Source organism: Ursus arctos, unplaced genomic scaffold, assembly GCF_023065955.2.
Source record: "Ursus arctos isolate Adak ecotype North America unplaced genomic scaffold, UrsArc2.0 scaffold_25, whole genome shotgun sequence".
Taxonomy (NCBI): domain Eukaryota; kingdom Metazoa; phylum Chordata; class Mammalia; order Carnivora; family Ursidae; genus Ursus; species Ursus arctos.
Genome location: NW_026622930.1, coordinates 11,475,127 through 11,497,833, shown reverse-complemented (window position 1 = coordinate 11,497,833; position 22,707 = coordinate 11,475,127). Strand labels below are relative to the sequence as shown.

Here is a 22,707-nt window from a genome sequence, read left to right as displayed (position 1 = left end):
GCTCTCCCGACTCCGGCTCTTCCCTGAATCCCCTTTGCTGAGTTGGAGTTCATGGTTCCCTCTTCTGTGCCCCCCTGAAGCTCCCTTTAAACTTGTCCCAGTGCCATTTGTCTTACTACAGCCACCATCCACGCCCTGCCTGCTTCGCCCTCCGCGGTCGGCTGCAAAGCCCTCCTGCCTTATCCCCGTTCCCTTGCAGCCCCGAGAGCAGGTCCTCCCGGTGGATGCTCGGCGCCGGTCCGAAGGAGCGAAAGTCCAGCTGTGGGCTGGGAGCAGCTTCTGTTCCAGGCACAGACCCGCTGGCCGTACAGGAACCCACACGTAGGAGAACCACAGCTGGGAGAATAAAAATACTCCGCGGTAGCAGAACAAGCCGCGAAGTTCATTCTGTACCGTCCGTGGGTAGAACTGGGCAAGAGATGTGCCACTATTGAAAAGTGTGGATTTGAGTTGACTTAATGAGACTAGAACGAGAAGGTGGGGCGAGGGGGAAGGGGTGAGATTCCGAGTTTTCTGGCATGTTCTTACCGCCCAGTTTGGGAGGAGAGTTTCGTGAGCGGGGAGGACCTGCGCTTTAGATGCCACGTGTGAGAGGCAGCAAGTGGGCGGGTCTTAATGACAAGCAGGTGTCCGCGTTCAGTGGACAAAGGCAGCAGCTATCACTTTGTTTTTTTTTAGCTGGGGTGTTGACTCTCCAATGTTATGTTAGCTTCAGGGTATGACCTAGTGATTCAGTGACTGTGCGTAACTCTGCGTTTGGCTGTGCTCACAAGGGTAGCTCCCCTCTGCCACCGTACGGGGCTGTGACAATGCCTCTGTCCACGTTCCCTGTACTGTGCCTTTCACCCCCGTGACTTACTCGTTTCCACGACTGGAAGCCTGTACCCCCCAATCCCCTTCGCCGGTCCTCCCACCACCTTCCCCTCCGGCAACCATCGGTTCTCTGTATTTGTCTGCTTTTTGTTTGTTTATTCCTTTGTTTTGTTTTTAGATTGTGCTGACGGTGAAATCATATCGTATTTGTCTTTCTGGGTCAGACTCATTTCACTTAGCGTAATACCTTCTGGAATGCGGTCTGGGGACTTCTGTTACCCATCCGTGACAGGAGCAGAACAGAGTGAGAATGAGCATTTAAACACTTTGAAGCGATTTGACATTGTGACAGCCAAGTACGTGGTCATTTTTCTAGGGACTCCTTTTTCTAGTGTTTACAAGAGGGTCCGTCAAATAAAGAAATGAGGTTGGTTTTTTTTGGGCTTTTTGTTTGTTTGTTTGTTTGTTTGTTTTTTACCACAGAAAGTGTGGGAAGAGGTCATCTGGGGAAGTGGTTATCAACTGGGGGCGATTGTGTCTCCCCAGGCACCTTGCCTAGGTGACCTCTGGACACATTTTCAGTTGGCAAAACTGGGGGTAGCGGTGCTCCTGGCATCTAATGGGTAGAGGCACCTTACAGTGCACAAGACAGCCGCCCAAACAAAGAACTATGTAGCCCCAGATGCCAGTTGTGTCCAGGTTGAGAAACACTAACCCAGGGAAGAAAATCAGTTAAAATGGGGGGCTGCTGGCATTTTTCTAGGTATGTCTTCTGAGACAAGGGAAACGAAAGCAAAAATAAATTATTGGAACTATATCAAAATAAAAAACTTTTGCACAGCGAAGGAAACCACCAATAATGTGAACACACAACTTACGGAATGGGATAAGATACTTACAAATGATATATCCAATAAAGGGTTAATATCCAAAAATACATAAAGAACTTCTATGACTCAACAGCAAAAAACCCCACCAAATAATCCAATTAAAAACGGGCAGGCAACCTGAATAGACATTTTTCCAAAGACCTATAAATGGCCAACAGACACACGTAAAGATCAACGTCACTCCTCTCAGGGAAACGCGAATCAAACCCACAAAGAGATCTCACCTCACATCTGTCAGAATGACTAGAATCAAAAGGACAGAACAACCAGTGTTGGCAAGGACGAGGAGAAAAAAGGAACCCTCGCGCGCATGGTGGGAATGCAAACTGGGGTAGCCACTGCGGAAGACGGTACGGGGGTTCCTCAAAAAGTTAAAAACAATTACCATAGGATCTAGTAGTTCCACTACTGGGTATCTACTCCCCAAAAACGGAAACACTAATGTGTCAGAGAACGTTCTCCGCTCCTGTAGAATTTGCCGTGTGCTGGGATTTTGTCACTCGTAGGCCCTTGGTAGGATGTCTGTTCATCATCTTGTGCGGTGACTGACCCTCTGAAGAGCACATGGGAGGATGCTGATCAGACTCCCCTTGAAAGGTGACGTTCCTCTCGTGCGGGGACAAGTTCATTGGCCGCTTCCTGGATAGCACAACTCTGTGGAGACGGCATTGCTCAGAACTCTCCTGAGGAAGGGTTAGAGGCCTACTTTTCCCCTTGCCATCTCGTAAGTCCTTCCTCTCCCTGACCGTCTTCCAAAGCCTGTGTTGACGTGCTGCTCTGCCCTTCTCTCCCTGCAGACAGGCCGCGTGCATTCCCAGTTCTGGCCCACAGTCTAATATGGCTTCTTCCCGAGTTGGGTGGTCAGCCCGGAAGTTCAGGGCCCCTGCCTTTCATCCTATGGCCCAGCCTAGGCTTGTAAATGGTGGAAGATGCAGTTGAGGGCCGTATGGATTTTAAACTGGAAGCCTTGAACTCTGTGGATATGTGGAGAAATCCTGCCAGCCTTTCTGGGAAACAGAAGTGTTCAGTGTGTGTGTGTGTGTCTGTCTGTCTGTCTGTCTGTCTCTCTGTGGCAGGGCATGGCGGGTGAGAAGTGAGGAAGGTCAGTGTCTTGTGTAACATCATCATTTTTAACTTTTTAATCTAAACACAAGATGTGGTAAAAGTCTGCAGTGTTGGGCAGGTAAGTGGAGGAAGAGAGGGGCTGGCGGGAAAGCCAATAGTTGTTTCCCTGGATTAAGGATTTGCTTCCTTCCTGCCTCGTGCTGGGCCATCTCCAGCAAGGGGACTCAACACATGTGACCCTGAGCTGAGAAACGATCATGGTCCATGGTTCTGATGACCTCTGCTGTCCTCTTACTGAGGAGGAAACCGGGCTCAGGTCTGTTAAAGTTCATGGCTGCATGAACTGAGCCCAGCACTGAACTTTCTGGACTCCCAATGCAGAGCACGTTGTCTCATTCTTTTCTGCCTCCTGGACCTTGATTTGTGTTGATGTTTTGAAGAGGGAGGATGGGCCTCGGAAAACATCTAAGCAGAGCAATGGCCACAAGTGAAATTCAACGAACTAATGTGGTTTATCTTAGATTTTGTTCTGTGATTCGGCTGAATCTCTCGTTTATAACAAGCTAAGAGCTTCCTCAAACCTCACAGTGTTTTGTGGAAACTAAGGAGCTAAGTAATTTTCCACAAGCTCACAAAGGAAAGCCAAGAATAAAATTCAGACCCTAGTGACTCTTTATTGGAAATGTTTTGACAGAAGCCAAGGATGAGAATAAGCCCAGAGCCTAGAAAGAATTAGGCAGACGTTTTTGTTCTGAGATCTTAGGAAAGTGAGGCTGTATGGCCAAAGCCCACCTATCAGTCATTCAACAACTTTTTAGTTAAATACCTACTACGTGAGACCCACCTGGAAACACATGAAATGTCCAGTTCCTTCCTTTCTACTTGTAACTTTGCTTTACCCTCTTAGTTGAACGATAGCAACTAGGTGGTCTTGTTAGAAGTGTAACAAGTAATCCAGGTAAGAAATGGGCAGAAGACATGAATAGATACTTTTCCAAAGAAGACAACAGATGGCCAACAGACACGTGAAGAGATTCTCAACATCACCCATCATCGGAGAAATGCAAATCAAACCCACAGTGAGATCCCACCTCACACCAGTCAGGATGGCTTAAATTAACAGCACAGGAAACAACAGATGCTGGCGAGGGTGCAGAGAAAGGGGATCCCTCTTGCACTGTTGGTGGGAATGCAAGCTGGTCCAGCCACTCTGGAAAACAGCATGGAGGTTCCTCAAAACATTAAAAATAGAGCTACCCTATGACCCAGCAATTGCACTACTAGGTATTTATCGTAAGGATACAAAAACACTGATTCGAAGGGGCACCTGCACCCCAATGTTTGTAGCAGCCATGTCCATAATAGCAAACTATGGAAAGAGCCAAATGTCCAAGATGTGATACACACACACACACACACACACACACACACACACACACAGAGGAAAATTACTCAGCCATCAAAAAGAAGGAAATCTTGCCATTTGCAATGACATGGACAGAACTAGAGGGTATTATGCTAAGCAAAATAAGTCAGAGAAAGACAAATACCATATGATTTCGCTCACATGTGGAATTTAAGAAACAAAACAGATGAACATAGGGGAAGGGAAAGAAAAATCAGAAAAACCGAGAGGGAGGCAAACCATAACAGACTCTTAAATACAGAGAACACCCTGAGGACTGATGGAGGAGAAGGAGGTGGGGGATGGGCATTAAGGAGGGTACTTGTTGGGGTGAGTCCTGGGTTTTATATGTAAGTGATGAATCACTAAATTCCACTTCTGAAACCAATACTACATTCTATGTTAACTCACTTGAATTAAAGAAGAAAAAAGAAGTGTAAATGTGTCCAAGGACCACATATTTCCTCAGCCAGTGCTCATTGAGGGACTGCCTTCAATGCCTCTCTCAGGAGAAGAGAAGCCATTCTGATCTTTCTGGGAGGATCACACTGTGCCTTCCCAAACAGGACTGATGAACTCAGTCCCTCTCTGCTGAATCCTGGCCGGACGCTTCTTGTCTTGAAGCCACCTGGGAGAGAGACAGGATTGTGCCAGAGAGAAAGATGGTCAAACAGGGAACCCCAGGGGTTGGGGTGGGGGGACAGGATAAGAATGCTGAGGGGGTGACCCTCACCCACAGTAGTGGGTTCTCAAATGGTGAGAGCAGCCTGGCAAGTCCCTCTGTGAACTCTATGAGCTTGTCCCTCCGTTGCCTGGGCTCTCGCTTATCCCTCATCTAGAGGACAGGAATGGCTTCTCACTTTCTACCCCAAGCCCAGTTGGCCAAAGTCCAGTATATCAGTCAGAATTCTCCAGAGAAAAAGAACCAGTAAGAGGCATGTGTACACACACACCCATAAAGGGATTTATGTCACGGAATCCGTTCATGTGATTACAGGGACTGGCAAGTCTGAAATCTGTAAGATGGCCCAGCAGGCTGGAAACTCTCAAGGCAAGAGCTGATGCTTAGTCTCGAGGCAGAATTTTTCTCTAAGGGCCTTCAACTGATTAGATGAGGCCCACCGATGTACTTGAGGGCAATCTCCTTAAAGTCAGTTGAAGGTAGATGTTAAGCACATTCACAAAATATCCCCACGGCAGTACCTAGATTCGTGTTTGATTAAATGACTGAGCGCTATAGCCTAGCCAAGTTGCCACACAAAATTAACCATTCCATCCACAATCCAGCTCAGCGGTGATCTCAGGACCAGGTAGAAGTAAACAGAGGGACCATTCCAACATTCCTCCAGGTCCATTACTGGTTAGTGGGGACCCTGGGCCACTCTTGGCAAGTCACCCATCCTCGCCTGGATCTGAGCACCCTTGGCAGGTGTCCCTAGGAACTATTCACTTACCTCATTGAACTTGAGGCTGACAAGGGTAAGGTTGTACCAAGCGTCCATGTTGGAAATGATGGAGGTCTTCTTGGCATGTCAGCGCAGATTAATTTGAACTCTCTTGGCTAATTGGCATTAATTTTTACTCCAGGTCACTGGACTCTTAATGAACAGAGTGGCCATGAAATTTATCATCCAAACTAGGACACTTTTGAGAGTGAAGGGACACTGTTAATCATTCTGGAAAGCAGATGTGAATCAGGATGGTCCTGGGAAAATCAGAGCATGTACCAGACTTCATCATGGCCATTGGGGCATTTTCTTAAGAGCTCTTTTACAAGGAGTTATTTTCTGTGCCTGTGTTCCATAGATCAGGAGTTAATCAGGTCAACAACATGAGCGCTGTTGTGGGTTGAATTGTGTTCCCCCAAAAGACAGGTTGAGGTCCTAATCCCTGGTGTCTCTGAATGTGACCTGATTTGCAAATAGGGTCTTTGCATAATTAGGATGAGGTCACGTTGGGGTGGGGCCGGAGGGGAGCATGCGAGAGAAAGCCATTTAGGATTCCTCCACCCCCTGCACCCACTGGATTGATTTTGGTGTGTTTCTTTCCAGTTCTTTGCATTTGCTTATTTGTTCGTAGCTGCAAACAAACCACACGCAATTTCGTGTGTTCTTTCATTAATGATTAGATTTATTTTCACATCCGATGTCTTCTTTTAATGACACTTGATCTAAAATGTGCCACGAAGGCAGCGGCTTTGCCTGTTCTTGTTCATGGATGTATTCCCAGGATACAGAACAGTGCTGGGGCATGGCAGGTGCCAGTAAACATTTCTGGAAGGACTGGAGGAATGTGTCATGACCACAGAACCAATTCCTTATTACTGGATGAATGAGTGACTTAGTGTTTTACCATTTGAAGTAATGGACTCTTCACTTCTATGGTTTTCCCCTTATATGTTGAATGACACACTTAGAACACAAACCAAATGGTGAGTTGTGTCAAAGAGAAGAAACATTTTCTGGTTCTTGATACACAGTCAAGTGCTATTTAGAGCTGAATTACCCGGGTATCGGCCTTGGCTCTGATGCTTGCTGTGTGTCCTTGGGCAACTTCCTTAACCTTTCTGTGCCTTAGTTTTCCCATCTGTAAAATGGGACTAAGGATAATATTTCACAGGCTCATGGTAAGCATTAAATGGAATACTATGTGTGAGGTACTTAGAGTGCTTAGTATACAGTAGGCCCTATATATGTCTTTGCTATTTATGGTTTATACATAAAACATATCATGCTAACAAAAAGTTACATCTCTGTTCCCAAGTAGAAATAGCGTACCTTAATAATCACTGTCCTTTTGATGAATTCAGTGCCTCCGTGTGCCCCCTGGTGAGCACTCAGAGCTGATTGTTGTACCATGAACAAGAACCTTGGTTACTGACTCACTGGAGGTATACGGTGTGCGTTCTTGGCCCAGTCCTGTAGCTGGATGCCGTCTGGTAGAGGTGGGGGCAGGACTGATATGAACGAATTGACCCCACGGCACGCTGAGAGCACTCAACCTAGGGTGGGAGAAATAGACACGGAGACACAACCAGTGGCTGTTGGAATTGTGGAAATCAACAAAGGCCACCTAAATGAGAACGCATCCCTGACATTGACTCAGTTTACCGCAGCAAGGGAATCCCCCACCATCACTTGTCTTTGGCAGAGATGCAATGGCAGGCAGGGGAGTAGGGAAGCTTTATAGCGAGAGCGGGAGGCTGGGGGTGGGCCGCGGTGGGAGAGGATTGGCATGGGAAGCTGGCTGCAGGCTGACTAGAAGCGGGGCATGTCAAGGCATTGGTTTGGGGAGTATATTTGTTTCCATTCGTTACAACAGATGACCACAAACTGGGTGATTTAAAACAACAAATTTTTCTCTTCTGGTTCCGGAGGCTGGAAATCTGAGATCAAGGTATCTGAAGGGTTGCTTCCTTCTGGAAGCTCTTGAGGAGAATCTGTTTGCTGTCCCCTCGCTGGCTTCTGGTGGCCACCAGTGATCCTTGCCATTCCTCGGCTTATAGACCCATCGCTGCGGCCTCTGAGGTCATCATGAAGCCCTATCCCCAGTGTGACAGTATTTGGAGACCGCGCCTTGGTAGGTAATTCAGCTTAAATAAGGTTATAGGGGGGCCCTAATCCAATGGGATCGGCCCTTAGAAGCGGGAACGATAGCAGAGCTCACAGTCTCTGCACACACACAGAGGAGGCCACGTGAGGACACGGCGAGAAGACCGCTGTCCCCAAGCCAGGAAGAGGGGCCTCACCAGACACCAACCCTGTAGGCAATTTGATCTTGGTCACGCAGCTTCCAGAACTGCGAGAAAACGGATTTCTGTTGTTTAAGCCCGCTCCTCTGTGGAATTTTGTTGTGGTAACCCTAGCAGGCTAATATATCTAATTTCTTTTTTTAATATAAAATCAATTTAATTACCGTATACCGTATTATTAGTTTCAGAGGTAGAGTTCAGTGATTCATAAGTTGCATAGAACATTCTGTGCTCATTACATCACGTGCCCTCCTTAATGCCCATCCCCCAGTTACCCCATTCCCCCCCCACCTCCCCTCCAGCAACCCTCAGTTTGTTCCTTATAGTTAAGAGTCTCTTACTGGTTATCTCCCTCTCTGATTTTGTCTTATTTTATTTTTGCTTCCCTTCCCCCATGTTCATCTGCTTTGTTTCTTAAATTCCACATATAAGTAAAATCATATGGTATTTGTCTTTCTCTGACTTGCTTCACTTAGCTTAATACCATCTAGTTCCATCCACGTCATTGCAGATGACAAGATTACGTTCTTTTCGATGGCTCGGTCATAGTCTGTTGTATATATAGACCACATACATCTTCTTTATCCATTCATCTAATTTCTAAATAAGGTTCTTGGTGGATATAAGTTGTTTTTTTTTTTTAAGATTTTATTTATTTATACGACAGAGATAGAGACAGCCAGCGAGAGAGGGAACACAAGCAGGGGGAGTGGAAGAGGAAGAAGCAGGCTCCCAGCGGAGGAGCCTGACGTGGGGCTCGATCCCAGAACACCGGGATCATGCCCTGAGCCGAAGGCAGACGCTTAACGACTGTGCCACCCAGGCGCCCCCTCGGTGGATATAAGTTTTATTCAACCCATTTTAGGGAGCATATTTAGCTTTCTCTGGCTGGTCTGGAGTGGGAAGAGGCGATGAGCAGTAGGGAAGCTGGCCCTCGCTGACCAAGCCTTGACCATCTGGGTCAGTCGTGGTTGGGCTTCCCGGATTGTCTGGCCACAGACACATGGGTCAGAGTTCTGTTGTCCTGTATGGTGTGGCCATTGTCCATTTGTCCATTTGGGCTCTTCATTCTGTTGCTAAGTAGCTGTGATACTGAGTAAAGCACTTGATGTCTGTGGACTTCGGTGTCCTTTTCTCCCCCTTTAAAATGGGGGGTTAAGTGGTTCTCGTGGGCAGGACAAGGACGGTTAGCATCAGGCCGGGGAGGGAGGTGGGGATGGCAGTGTCGGCTTAGAAGATGTTGCCCCTGTGATTTTGATAAGCCAAGCCCTGTCCTGGGTGCAGGACAACAGGGCCAGGTAGCATCTGCAGCCTCTTCTGGCCCTTAAATTCCACGGTGGTTGCTCCTGGAGAGAGCAGTCCTACTGCTGAATCTTCCAGTCATATCTTTATTTTTCATGGTGTTTAATCTCTTTTGGAATGTGCTGGGGAAAAAAAAAGATAGGATTTTTAAACTCCTTTTCGTGCTGGTTAGGCCAATGATTTAATTATTTTTGCTCCTGGTTGAGACATGAGGGTGATGGTATAAAACCTAGACATTCCAGCTATTGCCCATGAAAGGTATAAAGTTCTTCGTGAAGTTATTTTAAACCGTAGAATTTGGGGAAAATCACGATTTTTTTTTTTTTTTTTTTTTTTTTTTTTTTTTTTTTTTGCTTTTGGTTTCTGGCACTCGAGTGGTTTCTAAAACACATAAGTTGAAATGATGGAAGTTTGAAGCTATTTAAATTACTTCCCCAGCCTTACAGTCTAGCTTACATCGTTTCAGAATAAACGTCAGTGCTCAGAACGTGGGGCTATTTTTAACCAAGGGAGAAAGCAGAGAGAGAGAGAATGGCGTGTTTTGAGGCAATTTTTTTTCTGTTTTGAAAAATTCACTTCACAGTTTATATTCCGTAAAGAGAGTCGACTAATTGAAAGGTTGAAGAAAGATCAGCTTTTAATGGAAGCGCATCTCTGTCAAACCCTTTCCTTCTGGGAAAGGTCATGGCTCAGCATCCAGGCGACACCTTGGAAGGCCAGAGCTGAGGAAGCAGGGCCGGCCAGCCCATCCCTTGGGCATCCTTTGGGCTGAGCTCATTCTAGTGGGTTTGCGTCTGAAGGGAGGTCGAAGGTCAAATACTCATTCACTCCACGGACAGTTACTGCCCACCCACCAGAGCAGAGCCAGCGTGGGAGGGCAGGTGACAGGAGGAGATGAAAGATGGTGGGGCCAACCTGTGCCCACGGGGGCATTTATCCTCAGAGCAGTTGGGAACCGTTGAAGGGCTTCAAGCCCTCCGCGCCGGTGGAGGAGCTGGTCTGGCTGCATGCAGAACACAGAAGGGGGCAGATCAAGAGAAGACATGACCTGGAGAGGCTGGCAGAGCGGGAGAAGTGGGTGAACACAAGCCGCGTGGGAGGTGAGATTGCCAGGACCCCGTGGAGCACTGGCTGAAAGCGGGCAGAGGGTAGCCGTCAGCGTTCCATGCAGGAAATAGAAGCCCCTCTCCACATTTTAAACAGAACGGACTTCAATTCAGGGAATGATGTGCTTATGAAATTGTAAGAAAGGCTTAAAGAACGGGAGCTAGAAATGGGAAGATCGAGTTCAAGGACAACCTTGGGGAGAATAAGGAAGTGGGTGCGGTTGCCAGGAGAGTCTCTCTACACTTCCATCTCTGTAACATGGGTTGCCAGACGAAGAACCCCTCTGCCTCTTCTCTTTCCTCCCATTCCCCTAGGTTGGCAGAACCTACTTCTCATGCAGAGCCCTAGCTTCAAGGTAGTCCAGACTCCACAGAGCAGGGAATAGGGCTGGTATGTGTCACTGTGCAGTGCACCGCCTCGTGCACTGTACTAGTGTCCCTGACGGGGAGGCTCACGGAAGGAAGTCGAATTGGAAGCTGGAAGCCGTTGGCTCTGTCCACGCACCACAGAGCATGGAGGAGGAGGACGGACCAACACCAGGATGTCTTTCATACGGACCAACATGGATGGTGGGCCACTCACTGGGGACAGGTTTAAGGTACTCGTAGGATGGCAAAGGTGTGACAATCAGTTGGTAGCTGGGTGTGTTAGGTCTTGAGCTCAGGAAAGACTGGGATTTGGGAGAGGTCTGCAGAGATTAGGAAGTCAAAGCCAAGATCATGTGGGGAGGTACACAGATGGAGAGAAAAGAGGGCTTGGGAAGAGCTCTGAAAACCACAGTATTCGGGGTTCCATGAAGGAAGGGAGGCTCTAAAGGACACCGGGCAAGTGAGGATAGTGGGGGAGAAGCTAAGTGAGGACATTGCATGGAGGTGGGATCGCACAGCAGCGTGGGTGAATCCTAATGCATTTTGTCAAGTGGAAGAAGCCAGACCAAAGCAGGCAAAAGAGACCAGAAGGAGAGGCTGCATATTGTAGGACTCCATTGATAGGACGTTCTGGGAAAGGCAAGCTGTAGGGAAAGGAAACACATCAGTGGTGGCCAGGAATGGGGTGTGGGGGGGAGTTGATTATAAAAAGTCAGCACGAGGGAATTTTGGGGGTGATAGAACTCTGCTGTCTTGGGATGTGATGGGTGGATCTCAAGACCCACGGCAGTGTGTGCCCCAAAGAATGGATTCTATATGTAATGTGGATCGGTGGGTAGGTGGATAGATCGATCATTCATTCATTCATTCATTCATATGTTCATACATCCATAAATAAGAAGTGGTCAGTGTTCTTAAATGTTTCAAGTAGGTTGAGGAAGAGGAGTGACAGGTTTCCCTGGATCTGTGGAGTAATGGACAAGACCTCCGCATGGGTGGGCCATGGACTACCAGCAGAATTGGCCTACGGCATGCGTGTGCAGTCCTCTTTTCAGGAGTACTTCTTGCCCTGGCCCTTAGAGCTTCTGGGGTTACAGAGCCTATCCTTGCCCTGGCCCTTAGAGCTTCTGGGGTTACAGAGCCTATCCTTGCCCTGGCCCTTAGAGCTTCTGGGGTTACAGAGCCTATCCTTGGGTAAAGGAAACCTTCACGCCGATGTGCACCTGTTGCGGGTAAAATGCTCTGGCGAAGAGCCTGGTGTTTGGGCTCCCGCCTGGGCCCTCCTCTCGTTGCCTGTGCCAAACCGTGGCTGTGTGACCATAGGCCAGTCTAGCTTTTCAGATCCGCCATTTCCTCATCAAGAAATGGGGATAGTGGTCTTCTCGGGGTCAATGTGGTGGATGGGAGGTTTGCAACGCAGCCTTTGAAACTTGATGCAGGTGCCCCTCACTCCATGGGCTTGCTGCTTGCGCCCCCTCAGGTCGGTAAGCGGCCTGGCTTGCTTCCCTCCCCACCATCCCTGCAAGCTTCTCACTGTCTCTCAATCATGTTTGCTTGTCCTACTGCCCCCAGCCCCTCACGGGCACATCTGTGAGACTCAGTAAATGCTTGTGCCTGGCACACAGTAACACTCAAGAAATGCGTATCGATCTGTACGCTCTTGGGATTGGGGTATTTGCCATCTTGACATCCTGCTGCTTTCTGGAGAACTTTGGCTTTCTCTGAAAGTCAAGTCACCCTCCGAGATGGGGAGCAGCCAAGCCCACGGATGCCTCAGGATCCCATCTGCCCTCTCCCAGAAAGTCCGACACCTATTAGCAAATACCTTGTTGAACAAATGAATACATTTTGAAAATGAGCGGCAATGTTGGCAGAAATACAGAGCTTTGAAAGGGCAACACTGACTCAGGGTTTCTGAACTATAATGACGTCATCCATGTAAGTTTGTCCACGAAAAGTTCAAGTGTGCCTAGGGGTCTCGTTTATAGGCTGTGGTGGAGAGGGGGGTTGCAGATGCTTTTGTCCCCATGGGCCTTACAGTTTCCCTCCAATATTCAGGTAGGCACCTAGTGGGAAAGAACCCCTCCCCCACATACACACACAGCTCCCACCTGCCCTGCACACAGTGGAGGTGGGTGGATGGGAGGGAGGTGGACATCTGAGAGGGGTATGTTCAGAACCACAAGTAATGGAGAAGCTAGTTCTGGGCACCAAAGTCCAAAGGAAAGAATCCTAAAAGGGAGGTGGGCAGAGGCTGCTGGGTCTTGGGCAGCTTTCCCTCCCCTCCTCTTCCCTGGGCTCGCCCCACCCCATCCCCCAGTGTCAGGGTGCCGGCTTCGTCCCTGGTTCCCCGAGCTCAGTTCCACCCACAGACACATCTCTTCCCTTTTCCCACACCCACCCCTGCCAGATTTCTGTAGCTTAAAGGCTTAGGCGTGACCTCAAAAGCCGCATGTGCCTGTCCCCTTGATTCTTCCCTCCTCCCTGGTGGGGATTTGAGCAGAAGGGACGGCTTGGCCCCTCACAGACGTGCAAGTGCAAGCATCGTGACCTTGAACAGGGCCCGGGGGCTTCTGATCCCAGCAAGCCCGGGAGGAGAGTTTTTCTCAGGAAGCCGGGATTAAGGGGCCCCAGCATCCACATCCCGATGTGGCTGGTCTGATCTCAGTCACCGTCTCCCGCTCTTCCCCACTAAGCTGGTTTTGTCTTCCCTTTTGCTTTCACAAACCCAAGGCTCATCCCCTGCGACAATGGGGATAGCCTTGTATGCAGGGTGGGGTCTGTAAGTTAACCCTCCTGGGTGACAGCCGCCTGACTAGGGCTAAGCGCTGTGCCTCCTTTAAACTTTATAGCAGCCTGGGCGGGGGGAGGGGGGTAGGTGCTTAGTGATCCCCACTGAGAGGTGAGGGAACAGTCCCTGAGGTGTTAAGCAACTTGCGAAGGTCCTGCAAGTAATAAACAAGGGGCAGAGGCCCTTCCTGAAACCCCGCCATCTGCTTCTAGAACCAGTGCTCTGAGCAGCTGCATAAGCTGTCCCTGGTTTAACGTTGCTGCTGGTGGTGACAGAGGTGGGATGGATCGGGTTCCTGCTGTGCATGCTCCGTGGCCCATACCCCAGATGGCAGTCTCTAGAGGATTCGATTCCTGAACCAGGGAGCGGACTGGTCTCAGCTACCAGCCACCGACTGGGGAGGGCAGCATGGCCGTCCACGTGTTGCAGCCACACACAGTCACAAATGACCGTTCCTCCACCTCGCGTGGCAGCAGAGTGCCTGAAGAAATGGAGGGACAAACTCAGGTGGGGTCCCACAAGCCGGTGGGTAGTTGTGCCAAGACTCCGATCCAGGTCTTCCCTCCCCCTTTGCGGGGGGCCGTCCCTCCGTGTGAGAGGCAGCCCCTACCCCTAAACAAGGAACGTGCGGTTCCGCGGTGAGTCCTGGCTTCTATGGCGAGGGTCCCCGAACTGGTCACTTTCCCCTCTGAGCCTCTCCTGCGAAACAGGGAGGGACATTTACGGCTGCAGGGCCTGCCTCGTGGGTTCAGGATGTGTCCAGAAGACTTGGGTGGATACAGAGGGCAGTGGGCCATGAGCAGCTGATAACTCTGCTGGTTACTCCGTCTTGCCTGGCGAAATTAAGTCCTGGATGGCGTGCCCTCCCCTCTGCCACCCTCCGCTTTCTATGTGGGGTTGCAGAGCAAGCAAGGCCCTATGGCTGAACGAGTAGAAGCCTGTTCCGACCAAGGACAAAGCCGTTTATAATCCATATCTCCTCCCTGCTGGAGCCCAGATGATACGTCCTCCCAGCAGAAAGGCACATTACTTTATTCTAATTTTCAAAGAATTCCCAGGATTGAATAAATCACCGGCTCTCTCAGCACACTGACTCGGAGAATCAGGACGGTCTTGAATTTTCAGGGCAGAAACGTCTATTGATCCACCCTGAAATATCCCAGACCATTCCATTTCTCCTGGAAAAACAAGACGTCAGCCACAGGAATGCCAAGCCTCCCCTTTACAATGACCATCTCTGAGCCGGCAGACCTGGAAACAGACACCCCCCGCCTCTTGGAATGACAGCAGCGGTTCTATTACAGAATTTTGATTACAGGGGGGAAAAAAAAGTGAAAGAATCCATATTTCATTAAAGGCTGCTTGTTTTAAAGTGGGAACATTTTCTGGGTGTCTGGGGAGCTGATGTTTTCTAGGTCTTGCAGGAGAATCTGGTCTTAAAAAACAAGATTTTCCACATAAGGAAGAAATCATTGCTTTCAGAGCTTAAGGCCAAATTATATTTACAGAGAAGGGATTTTTTTTTTTTTTTTTTTGTCCTGGAAGTTTCTTGGTGAGTATTTATGGAGCACCCATCACGAAGCTGGTGTCATTCTAGGTGTTTAAGCGGTTTATGAGAGCATTCTAATAGGATGAGAGGATATAGATTGGTATTTTTGTATTTTATCATTTTTTAATTCAATCAACTGTTTAAGTGTTTTGGGAGCCCGCTGTGTGCCAGGCCTGGCTAAGGCACGGAGAATGTAATACAGAGCAGTGTGGATCCCCGCCTTCTAGAAGCTTCCAGTCCAGCTGATGTGCTGAAGGCATGGGGCTGTGGGAGTGTCCAACCAGGGAAATGCAGAAATGACCTTCACAAAGTTCTCATCCATTGGTCATCTTGGATGGGGGAGTGGGGTGAGAAGGAATTATTCCTTCATTCCCTGTCAACTTTGAGGCCCAAGAAGCAAATGAGTTGCTCCGATCCCTCGGGAATTTCAAGGGTGATACCCCAAAAGCTGAGTGTTTGATTCTTAATGCGGACGGCTCTGCACATCACAGGGCCGCCCACCATCCAGGATGTTGAGAGCCCATAACAGGAGCAGTGGGGGTAACACCCCAATAGGGGCATTCTTGGGGCCAAAGGAGGGACTGTGACATGGTACTTGGTGACCCAAGATGGTGGAATGCCAGTGGCAACACACTTGGTACCTGAGTGGGCCTGAGGGGTCCAGCAGATAAGAGGACAGGGGCCAGTGCTCTCGGCCCTCATTCCCTACCTTGCTGTGTCTCAACCTAGGGTCCTGGTCCGAGACCACGTGGAGCCTCACTCCCATCAATCGTGTTCCCGGTGTGTGTGTGGTTCCACGGAGAGAGTATGCAGCTGGGGGGCTTTTCCTCCTCATGCCAGCACCGCTATCCCCAACTCGGCCGAGGTCACGACCTCTCTGGGATCTTGGCTTCCCCATCTGGAGTGACAGATCCATCATGGGCAGGAGGAGAGGTTAAGACGAGGGGCCGGTGGGCCTGGGAGAAGCTGGAAGTGCTTTGCAGGAGAACACCTGTCCTTGAGCTCTGGCAGGGAGACAGGGGACCAGAAATGACTCCGGTGTGAGCGGTGAGCCTGCTTCTCAATTCTGACCTGGCAGTGGCGAGGGAATCCTATCCCAGAATCCTGGGAGGGCAAGTTTGAAATTCACCACAGCGTGGAGATACTTTAAAAAGTAAGGCATATTATTAAAATCAATCTCACCATTTTACCGATGATGAAACTGAGGCACACAGAGGTTAAGGAACTGTCCCTGTTGGCACCGCTGCAAACGTTTGAGGCAGGATCTGAACCTTGAGGCAGCGTGACTGCAGAGAACCTGCCCTCCCGAGTGGGACGGACCGTTTCCCGCCGCAGCCTGGCTGTCGACGGAGATTGCGTTTTTAACAGATCCAAATAGGCGTTGAAGCCACTCGGGACCCAGCTCTCTGCTGGGAACGTGATCAGACTCTGACGAAGCGAGGAACCATCCCCTGATTTCTCTGTTTGGTGTATTTTGACATTTTTCTACTTTTTTTTTTCTAGTAACATCTTTATTGAGATAGAATTCACATACCATACATCTATTTCAGGTATATAACTGGGCGGCTCTTAGCGTGTTCATAATTGTGCAAACATTAGACAATTTTAGAACAGTTTCATGAACCCCAAAAGAAACCCTGCACCCTTTAATGGTTGGCCCCCAAGCCATCCTACCTTCCAGCCCTAGGCATCCACTAATCTACCTCTGTCTCTTGATTTGCCTCTTCTGGACATTTTATAGTAATGGGATCTTGCAATATGTAGTCTTGTGTTTTCCTCCATAAGGGCTCCTCCATGTTGTAGCCTGTGTCCGTGCTTTGTCTTTGTATGGCCAAATATTCCCTTGTGTGGCTAGACCACATTTTATTTATCCATTTGTTGGTGGATGCTTGGGTTGTTTCCATATTTTGGCGATTATGAATATTACCATGAACATCCCCGTCCAAGTTGTGTGTGGACGTGTTCTCACTTCTCTCGGGCAGATATTTGGGATTAGACTTGCTGTGTCGTGTGGTAACTCGATATTTAACCTTTTGAGGAACTGCCAGACTGTCTGTCCACAGCAGCTGTACCCCCTGGCCAGTTAGGAGGGCTCCAACCTCTCTATGTCCTTGCTACTATTTGTTATTATTTCTCTTTGCTATCCTAGTGGGTAGGGAGTGCTTCCTACTTAAAAAAAAATTGCAAGGATTACGTTAAATTTGATCAACCCCGAGTTTCTAGAACATCCGTGGATAATTCAGTATTCAGCCATGTTTTCTGAAGAGCGCAGGCGTGCCGTGGACTCAGGAGCGGTAACTGGCCAGCCCCCTCCCAGGGCAGTCCAAAGCCTAGCAAGTTCTACAGTTCCACGGGGGACTCCCACGCCACTAGTGAGGCCGTCACGAGGCCCGCTGATAACACCCTGCCGTGTCCTCTTGTCTTCCAGCGATTCACGAGTTCCCCGCAGACCTGTTCTCCAACAAGGAGCGACAACACGGAGCCGTCCTGCTGCATATCCTCGGTGTAAGTGGCCCGGGTGGGATGGGCTGTTCCTACCCCTCAGACAGGAGAAGCGTGTCTGCAGAGCATGGCCGAGGCACAGCGTGTCAAAGATGCCCCGTCCTTGTAAGACAGTACCTGGGGGACAGGTGCTGGACCCATTTGAACCACAAAATACCAGAATCTTAAAGCTGTCGGTGACTGGCTCTGTGTTGCACAGCAAGTGACCCCAAGAGCCGAGACGAGATTCCAGGTCTTCCCGGGCTCCATGTTCTCCTTTCATAAAAATGGAGTGACAGCATCTTTCCCAGATGTGTGAACATGCGTGGATGTGAGTCAAGTGCCCTAGACCTTGCACAACACACAAGAAGTGCTCTGTGCGTGCTTGCTGTCATGACTCCCATGATCCCCCACCCCAAATCTCACCACCTTGACATAACTATAATTTAAAACTCCGGTGCACTCTTCCTCGAATTTCCCTCTGTCTTCAGATGAGCCTTGGGGGACAAATGGTGGAAGTCAAATACCAATTCAAAAAGAAATAGCGGGTCCAAACCTAAATTATAGGCAGAAGTTGCTCTTCTCTGCCAGGAGTAAGTAAACTGCAGCCTGAAGCCACTGCCGGTGTTTGTAAATAAAGTTTTATTGGAACACAGCCGTTCCTATCACTTCTGTAATCTCTGCGGCGGCTTTCGTGCTTCAATCCCAAAGTAGTTGTAACACGGTGGTGTGGTCCACAGAGCCAAAAATATTTACTCTCTGTCCCTTTGCAGAAAAAGTTTGCCAGCCCTGTTGTATGGTGTGGGGAAACGAAAGTGCTTTTCTACCTGGGACATGGCAAGTTGTCCTCTAATTAGGTCCCCAACCACCCAGCACCATTTGCTTCTATGAGCCCCACCAAGTATTAGTCTTTGCAAGAGATAATTCAGAAAGTGGAAGCTAGGATTCTGGCGGAGATAGTAGCCACCTGAGAATGGTGAATGAGTGAAGTTTTAATTAACAGGATAAACCATTAATGAAAATGAAGGTTGTAGGCAAATATTGAATGACAGGCCTGTGTATTTCTGTAGTAGAGTTCTTATCTTTCTAGTTCCTCGGGCTTTCCCACACCCTCCTCTTTGACTAAGAGGGTGTGGGTTTGGCGAATGAATCCCATAGTTCCGTGGTTCTGCCTTGGGAAAGTCTTGGCGTTGCTAAGATAAAACCTTTTCTCCCGAACCTGAGAACACCTCAGGAATTTTGCAGGAGCCCTGTAGGGCAGACAATAGCCAAACCATGGCTAGAGGGCCAAATCTAGCCCACCTCCTGATTTTATAAATAAAGTTTTATTGAAACTCAGCCATGCCCACTCCGTGTTCTTTTCTACAGCAGCGGAGTCCTTGTGGCAGAGACGGTGCGACCTGTCAAGACTGAAATATTTACTGTCTGACCATTTCAGAAAATCTTTCCTGACCCCTTCTTTAAGAGCAAGGAAAGGCTCAAGCTTTGAAGCCAGTTTCTGTCTGCAGTGCTGGGAAGCTTCTCAGAATTGCCCAGCAGAGCAGTGTGGGGCCATCTTGGCCTCCTTTTCTCTTAAGTGTTTCCGAGGGCATCAAGAGAGCTCCAGCCTCCCCTTTGTGTGGGATTTAATGTTGGGGGGAATTTCTGGGGATGTGAATTCAAGTCCGTATCCTGAGATTTTTATAGCAGGTCTCTCTCCCCTTGTTCTCTCTCCTTCACCCATAACCCCCCATATTTGTTTCTTTTTGCTTCCCCCCACCCCCAAAAGGTAATGAGTCCGATCCAGGGACAGCCATGCCTGGACTACAGTAGACACCTGCCTTGGAGGCCATGGCCACAGCTCATAGATCTTCCAGTTCCTTTAATCACAGTTCATTAGTGAGCTACTCCGACAACTGCACAGGTGTTTTTGCTGAAGCAGCCCAGCCTTTCCCATTTTTGTGAACAGAGCATCCGTATCACTTTGTCTTTGAGGAAAGAAATGCTTCCCTCGGCATTCAGCACAAAGTCCCATCTGTCCATGGGTCCTGGGCCTGGCCTTCCAACCTCACATCCTCTGTTTTCCACTTCAGTCTCACTCTGGTCTATCTGCCTTAGTGTCCTTGCTGTTCCTCATGGGCATCAAGCACACTCCTACCTCAGGACCTTTGCACTTGCCTTTTCCCAACAGCTACATGTTATTTGCCTATATGCCCCACTAAGGTAAGTTACAGGAGGCAGAGGCTTTTCCTGGCAGGTGAGCCACGGATCCCTGATGCCTAGAATAGCGCCTGGCCCATAGGATGAGCTCAGTGAAACCATGTTGGATGAACAGGACAGGGAGGGGTTCTGTATATAAAACCATTTGAAAACTACTGATCTGTCCTTACTCTGTCATCAAACAGATGAAGAGACTGAGAACTGGAGATGTGACTTATCCAAAGTCCTGGCAACTAAGTCCCAGAATCAGCATTAGAATCTGAACTCTCTTGGTACCATGCACCTCCCGTGTGAATGGCTGGTGTATTTTAACCTTTGCCAACATTAGGCAGCATCCCGGGAACTGCTAGCTCTCCACCTGCCATTCATTCCAGCAGGGGGTGGCCAGGTGGGAAGAAGGAGATGGCACCTTCACTAAAAATGAAAGGGGAAGATCAGGATTGTTTATTTTGAACTCTTAAAGTGGTGATTCTAAATGCTTTCCTTCTTAGCCCTAAGGGTTCGGTTGGCCTTCCGAGAGCAGACTCTGGTGCCGGGGAGAGAGCTGGTGCTTTAACCAGAGAGAAAGGAGCCCAAGACCATGTGGCCTGAGCTCTCGTCCCCTTTGCTGCCCAGCACATCACTTCCCCTCCCTGGGCCTCGTTTTCCCTGTCTGCTTGTGAGGGGATTGATGCAGCAAATCTCTGCGTTGCTGGAATAGTCCTCTGTGTGTCTCTCTGTGCCCTCGGCCTCTGCCTTGGCAGGGCATGACGGCAGCCTGGTTCGGGGCGCGACGGCCGGCCAGCCACACCTCCTCGCAGCAGGTGCCTTCGCTGACGATCTCCCGTTTCCTCCTCAGGCTCTGTACATGTTCTATGCCTTGGCCATAGTCTGCGATGACTTTTTCGTTCCGTCTTTAGAGAAGATCTGCGAGGTACGTAGGGGAGACATGGGATCCCACAGCCAAGCCGGGCAGGCGGACGGGGGGCCTGGGGCGACCAAGCACACGGGACACGTCAGGGCCCGGCCGAGAAGGACCGAGCAGGGAGCACTGTGGTGGTGAAGTGTGGCCATGGCAAAGCCTGGCTTTGAAAACCCCAGAGTGGAGTTGGCAGGGGGCGTCCTCTCCCCGATTGGGCAGAAGAAAAGGCTCCCGGTGACGTGTAGTCACCACCCAGAACCTCTGGTGGCCCAGCAGGCTGTCACCGGTGAAGGCAAACCTGCTCGGGCAGGGAGCATTTCCCATAACAAGCTGCAGGTGGCAGGGGCCAGGTGGGGGTCCGTGTCTGGGGGGAGGTTGCAGGTCTTGAGCAAGGGATGCCCTTCGCTCCAGTGTTCGCAGGCTCACATTTTCTCCTTCTAACTGTTTCGTGAATTTGTAACTTTCTTGTCTTCTCTCTCCTCGCATGTAAGAGAGACTCCAGGGCTGGGGCGCTTGGCCGGCTTAGTCCATAGAGCCTATAACTCTTGATCTCGGGGTTGTGGGTTTGAGCCTCACGTCGAGTGTAGAGATTACTTAAAAATAAAATCTTTTTAAAAATTAAAAAAAAAAAAAGGCCCCACTGTATCTCTCTTCTCTGCCTTACCCTTGGCCTCCAACCAAGGAAAGAAAACTACCTCTGTTTCCAGCACCTACTGTGTGCAGGGGGCTCTGGGCTTTGGCACATACTCCGTCCCTGTGAAATCTCCCAGCTACTAGAGGCCATATTGTTGTTGTGACATCTGCAGCCGGGGACACAGCTGGTTAGGACAGGTGCTTCCCTGCTGCTGAGCACAGAACAGGGACTTTTTGACCTGGGCCTCCTGAAGAGTGAGGAAGGTGGCAGTGGGGTGCAAAGGCCTTCCCCTCCCCTGGTCTCCCCTTGCTTTCACCTTTCACCCGGCTCAGACCGGACTGGGGGTCAGTGAGCGGGTTGAGCCAGAGAAAGAGTGTATGGAGAGAATCAGGAAATGGCCTCTGGGAATAGGCGACCAATGCACAGGACGGTGGCCAGTGGAAGTGCCCCTCCAGGTTACCTGTCTCAGTAAGGACACAGATGTGAGTGAGGGGGATGGTCCTGGCCCTGTGGGCAGATCCACTGGAAGGGGCTCAGTAAGAGCCATCAAAGGCCTGAAGAGCCAAAAGGAGGGATGCAATGTCTCTGCTGAGGAGAAGCCTAGGAGGGCTTCATGGAGGAAGTGGTATTTGGTCTAAACTTTTGAAGTGGTAAGGATTTCTCCTAGCAGAGAGGGCAGAGAAGGGCACGCCAGGAGGACAGAATAGCCCAGGCAAAGACAGAATAGGAGGTAGCACGGTTTGTATTGTGCTAGAAGATACTGGAGATGCTCTGATGATAGGACATCTTCTGTGGAACCCTCTCCTAACTGATGAGGTTAGCTGGCCGGGCTTCTGCCCTGGGGGGTCAGTGCTTGACAGAAGCCCAGAGCTCCGACCCCTCTGAGGGACCCCTTCCTATAACCCCAGGCCGCCCAGGGTACTTTGGAAAGTGGATGCAGGAGGACACCGAGCCCCGCCCAGAGGCCTTCTGAGTATCACAGAGTAGGTGCCTTCACGTTGGTATTCAGGGAGACCCAGAACCTTCGTGGTTTCTCCCAGCATCAGAAGCCCCCGGCACCACATTCTTGATCAGAAGATGGGCCTCTGTGGCTGGAGCACAGCCTTGCCAAGCAGAGTGTGTCTTGACAGAGCTACAGCTCTACCCTAAGCCCTCATCCCTGGAGAAAGGGTGTCTGGGTCTTTGTCTCCGTGAGCAGATGGGCGTCGGGCCTGCCGTGGAGAAGGCCTTCTGGAATGCAAGGGCCAGACGTCCAGGTCCCACAGCCCTGATGTGTAGAAGTCTGTGTGGTCCCCGAAGTCTGCGTGGGCTCTGGAGGTGGCTCCCCCACTGAGCACCACTGGAAATCCAAGGGTGGAACAGACCCTCTGCCCTCATCGTCCGGTGGGGAAGGCGAGAGCATAATCCTCAGACCCTCGCTCGGTGATCTGCGTTTCATTAATGGGAAGACT

The 22,707-nt window shown here is 49.8% G+C and overlaps 1 protein-coding gene across 2 annotated transcripts in view; it reads left to right on the top strand.

Annotated features, from left to right (window-relative positions):
- The window catches only part of SLC24A4 (solute carrier family 24 member 4), a 168,099-nt gene that overhangs the window by 92,792 nt on the left and 52,600 nt on the right, over nt 1-22,707 (top strand). For both annotated transcript variants that reach the window (XM_044390051.3, XM_044390050.3), the window contains exons 3-4: nt 17,470-17,546; nt 20,560-20,634. In XM_044390051.3, the coding sequence (XP_044245986.1) occupies nt 17,470-17,546; nt 20,560-20,634 (152 nt within the window). The remainder of the gene's footprint in view (nt 1-17,469; nt 17,547-20,559; nt 20,635-22,707) is intronic.